This window comes from Anopheles aquasalis, chromosome 3 (assembly GCF_943734665.1).
Source record: "Anopheles aquasalis chromosome 3, idAnoAquaMG_Q_19, whole genome shotgun sequence".
NCBI lineage: Eukaryota > Metazoa > Arthropoda > Insecta > Diptera > Culicidae > Anopheles > Anopheles aquasalis.
Genome location: NC_064878.1, coordinates 47,666,049 through 47,671,048, shown reverse-complemented (window position 1 = coordinate 47,671,048; position 5,000 = coordinate 47,666,049). Strand labels below are relative to the sequence as shown.

Here is a 5,000-nt window from a genome sequence, read left to right as displayed (position 1 = left end):
GTTGGTGGTGGTCCTACACGAGCGAGAGATCGGTCAATCTCGACGATCGATTGGTCGACGTTTAATCTTTGGTAAAAAAAATAAACAGACAGACAGTACGTATGTATGTGCATGCGTGTTCCCCGCCCTTTCCCACTCCACACGAGGGGAACACGTTACAGCAGTGGCGAACGGGCGAGCGAGCGATCGAGTGTGTTACACGCAGCATACACAACAATGATGCTGCCACGGAGGGGTTGGGGGACGGGGAGAAAGTATGCAAAACCATGAAAGTATATTTAATGAAACAAAGGAAAAAAATAACTAATGTTTTGTATAGAATATTTCTGTTATATTATGTAAAAATTATTTAAAAATGAATAAAAATTAATCGCTTAAGAAGTTTAAAATAAAAAAAAACACCGCATCGCATCGGTTGTCTTTCATTGTTCACTTTTATGTCTTCAAACAATGTTCAACGAGGAGCATGATCACCACAGCTTTAGGGGGGGGGGGGAGGGGCTTCGATATTTTCGGGCCAAAAAAGGCCCATTTTTTGACGATTTTTTGTGACGTAACCATTCAACTTTATTTTTTCAAGTAAATGGCTTTTTAATCTATAGCTTTTGAAGAGTATTTTGTATCGTTTTGAGCAACATCCATTGAAAAATTAATCCGTCGCATCAAATTGGAGTAGTCGTGTCGTCGCAAAGGTACTTTTTACGGTGCCCATCGTAGTGACATGACGGGTCATCTAAAAATATTGAAATTGATATTCGTTAGAAAGATTATAAGTTTATCTAGGTACCCCGGAGAGTTTTTGTTGCTATTCCAATTTTTCGATTTTTGGCAAATTGTTGAAGTTAAAAAACGATGCTTTTTGTGATTCTATTAACAATTTTAATGATATCTCGACGGGGTTTACAATTTATGTGGGCAACCGCTTCTCAATGTAGCGAGCTGCATGGAGCCTTGTATGAAATGCGGATTTTCAAAAATCAGTATCTTTGTCAGTCTTGCTCCGATTTATCCAAAACTTTTACACAATACTCTTGAAAGGATCAGCTTTCAGGGAATACAAAAAGTAAAATAAAATTCGCACAGAGATTTTTTTTTAAATCGACAACAATATTGAAGTGGTGTTTTAATCATGATTGTAGTGAGAAATCATTAGTTATTGTAAATTACTGATAGATATTCGTTCCAATCGTTGCAAATGTTGAAACTGTAATTAGTAGCAGGCAATTGTTCTCGCACCAGCAGGAACAAACCGACACGTGGTACCACTCAGCTAGAAAGAAATCTCGTAACCATTTCTTCTTGCTTGTATTTTGCTTTTCACGAAATCCAATTGCACATTAAGTTGGTGCGTTAATAGAAACCTTAACCTGTTGGCCAATGCAACGCAATAATACGTTTTTCGTTCATTTAAGCAGGAATTTCGAGGGCCCTATTTCGGATCGTAAAATTGTCCCCACGTTTTTGTTCCCAAATTCAAAAAGATCAAGCGTGTTGCAAATGCAACCCGGCTTCAGACCGACCTTCCTAACTCGTTATCTACAGTGATGGTCGATGAAATATGAGCAAAACAAACTGCACAGCTGGGAACCCTGTTTTGTTGTTTTCCTTTTTTCTTCCGATCGCTGCTCCGTGTACAATCGCTGTGAAAAGAGGAAAATTCTTCCCAATTTCACGAATAAACGAGGTTGAAACCACGAGAAAAAGGATTCTAATTCCTTTTGTAACACGTTGGGAGCCAATCAACTGTAGAGAGCGTGCCAGAAATCTTCGACCGACATCCGGGAATCCCGGAGTGACTAATCGCGTGGATGTTTTTATTTCTGCGAAGTGATAAAATGTGCGTTTTGCGTCCTCTGCTCCAGGATATTTGACCATTTTAGTGCTTGATAGTCGTTTTTTTGCGTAGTTACTCCACCTCAAATCCGATAGAATGGAACATAATCAGGGAAAAGTAACGGAAGTCAGTGTCGGTAATCATGATCTAGCCAAGACTCCGCTGCGGGCGCTGAGCGATCGTTCGCGGGAGCTGCTGGCAGGATTGCTCAATCACCGCCGTATATTCGCCTCGGAAGAGGGTTATTTTCGAGATTGGCGCGGTGCATTCGATGTGATTGGCATCCCGAAGCGGTTTCATGCGCTAGTGGAAAATAACGCCAGTCCCACGAAGTGTCTGCTGGACTTATGGGACCAGGAATCCGCTAACTGTAAGCGTCCAGCCAGTTTGGCCCAGCTGCAGGAAGTACTCGGTTGCATCGATCGATGGGATGTCGTCGATGACACGTCGAAATCGTTTGGTAAGTATTCATAAACCGTCCTAAGCACGATCTTCAACGAAAGATCATCATTGTTTCCCTTCTTTCAGAGGAAGACGCAGTGAAATTTCTATTGAAGCAACAGAGCAGCAACCGGGTCGAGATGAAACAGACGACGGGTGACGATTTGGAGGATATGGACATCATCACCAGAGACGATACTCACGAGCATAAACAGCAATACGATGCGTTCATCCTGTATGCTGATCAGGATATTGAGTTTGCTTCAAAGATGGTCGCAAAACTCGAAAAACGGGGAATGCGCCTGTGCCTGAGAGACCGAGACATTCTGGCCGGTGGTAACTGTGAGCACGCAGTTCTGATTCGTCTCATAACGGAACGTTGCCGGCGGTTGGTTGTGCTCATCTCGCAAGCGTTTCTGGAGAGTCCATTGTACACGTTCACCGTTACGTTTGCCCACGCTCTGCAGATCGAGAAGCGGCAGCGTAAGGTGATTCCCTGTGTGATCGAGAAATGCGAAGTGCCACAGCACTTGAAGTTCACTTTTATGCTGGATTACCTACGCCAGCGGGAACTGTTCAACTTCTGGGACAAGCTGACGGATTCAGTGAGAGATCCGGCCAAAATTCAAGCCAAGCCGGAAAGTGTTTCAGGGGAGCTTAAAGAAGCAAAAGTTGCACCAAGCATGATCGTAGAACCAGAACCGATAAAACTACCCCCAGTCGCGGTAAAACAATCACCAGTTCCCGAAAAACAATCTAAACACCAATTGACTCCCCCTGCTCTGACTGTCCAAATTCCCTCCGTACCCGAGCTGGCAAAGAAATCGCACTCGTTTTGGGGTCGCCTGTCATCTCCATTCCATTTGACAAAGGGTAAACTGAGCCGTAGTACCTCGCAGCTCATGGTCAATGGCTCGAACTCGATGTCATTAGCAAGAGATTGCGAAAACGAAGAGCAACCGCTATCGAGCTTATCGATTAGGTCCGCTTCTTCGCTAGCACTGGCCGAGCCAAACCAAAAGGTGGCGAAAAAATCGAAAAGAAAGTGGTACAAATCTTTCGGTCAAAAGATTGCCACCACAGCGTGATGCGTCCCGCGTGATACAGGGAGTCACCCCAAGCATTCCTTTAGGCGAACTATCGTGATACTGTTTTGCGATCCGCTCAAATCATCGTGCCTTACTTAATGTGCAATTTTATGTCCGCCTGCCATTTGGTGGCAGCAGAGCGGGGCAAGGCTGGAAGCCGCAACGTGACGCATTTGCACACATAATATTTTGTAAAATGGTTTTTTTTCAAATGATTTTAAGCTGTTAATAAAAACTTTCAATATTCGTACAGTAAAAAAGATTGTACCGCTTGTTTTGTTGATTGGTTTGTGTCTGCTGCATGCTAGCATTAAAATATGTCTCATTTTATTCTCACTAGAATTTGAAATTGATTTAACACAAGCACGGTCGAAGAGCATCATCCCCGTGTGGCTTCGCTACGCGACGCACTGTCCATTCTACTTGGTTTGAGCATCCGATGCCCGGCTGGCTGGGTGTCGCGGCATCGGCGACGTGTTGCTTCAACTGCCACCGAGCGACCGGGAGGAGGGCAGATTTTTCAGCCCCTTCTCGAGGTGATCGGCGTCGCCGGCAGAGAAGCGATAATTCGGTGGTACGCGGTCCTGTTTTCGGAAGATATGGTTCATAGCAGATTGCTTAAGTACGTTCACATTTTCGTCTATTAGAATGCAGTCGGCGTTCGGGACGCTGCAGAGCGTGGTGCCCGGCAGAGGCACATCGTCTGGATTGGATGCAGGCGGTAGTAGGGGTGGTGGTGGTGGAGTTGGTGTTGGTAAAGATATGTTGTCACTGTTACTGTCCTTGCCCTCGGTGCCCCGCACCAGTTCGCCACACTGACCCTCCCGGTAGCTATCGAGCAGCAGCGGATGGTGATCGTACAGCATCTGCTCATCGATCACCGGTCCGTGATCGGTCTGGAGTTGTAGCAACCCCGTTGCACTACCGTTCGTGCTCGCATGCAGAAACGGTACTGGCTTGTACTGGGTCGATTCGTGCACCCTCGATGAGATGGTTTCACCCGAACTGGCCACCTCCGATATGGTATTGAGCGGGTACGATTTTGGATGCAGATCACTCTCCTTCCCGAAAACCGCCTCCACGCCCAGTATCTTCAACACCAGGTGCGGATGGGCTAGCACTATCTTCTCCAGCGTATCAAAGTCGATCATGTTCTCCGTTTGAGTTGAGCTCGACATTTCCTCCGAGTACTTTTGCGACATGATCGACTTTCGCCGGTACATCGCATCGGACAGTATTTCCGTGCCGTTCGGACTCGTTAGCCCGGTTTCGCCGAACACGTTCATCTCGCGGCACCACATTTCCGGCGGATGGGAGCTGCTGCGTGCCATCAGCACGTTGTCGCTTTCGCGCAGTATACCGACGGCACCGTTTTGCAGGTTCGGTATGGAGCGTGCCGGTTGAAAGTGTCCCAGATCCAGCTGGGAGTTCATCGTGTTGTACGTCATCTCCTGCAGTGCTTGAATAGCATTTCGTACCTGAAACGAGAAAAAAAAACTTTAACACACACTGCTACTCAGGCGATAAATTCCAAATTACAAAGCATCACATTTGTCTCCGTGTACCGTGAACTGGTAGGAAAATTATTATCTAAACCCCCGTCCTTCTGGCACTGCAGCCAGTGCGGCGCGAGTTAA

The 5,000-nt window shown here is 46.1% G+C and overlaps 2 protein-coding genes across 2 annotated transcripts in view; one reads left to right on the top strand and one right to left on the bottom strand.

Annotated features, from left to right (window-relative positions):
- Positions 1–1,612: 1,612 nt before the first annotated feature.
- Positions 1,613–3,592, top strand: LOC126576136 (myeloid differentiation primary response protein MyD88). The gene is made up of 2 exons (XM_050237279.1): positions 1,613–2,294; positions 2,363–3,592. Exons 1-2 carry the CDS (start codon positions 1,931–1,933, stop codon positions 3,361–3,363), a joined length of 1,365 nt encoding a protein of 454 aa, XP_050093236.1. The 5' UTR covers positions 1,613–1,930; the 3' UTR covers positions 3,364–3,592.
- A 69-nt stretch (positions 3,593–3,661) lies between these two features.
- The window catches only part of LOC126576704 (potassium voltage-gated channel subfamily H member 8), a 30,009-nt gene continuing 28,670 nt past the window's right edge, over positions 3,662–5,000 (bottom strand). The window contains exon 14 of the mRNA XM_050238009.1: positions 3,662–4,841. Coding sequence (XP_050093966.1) covers positions 3,846–4,841 — 996 coding nt within the window. The 3' untranslated portion in view covers positions 3,662–3,845. The remainder of the gene's footprint in view (positions 4,842–5,000) is intronic.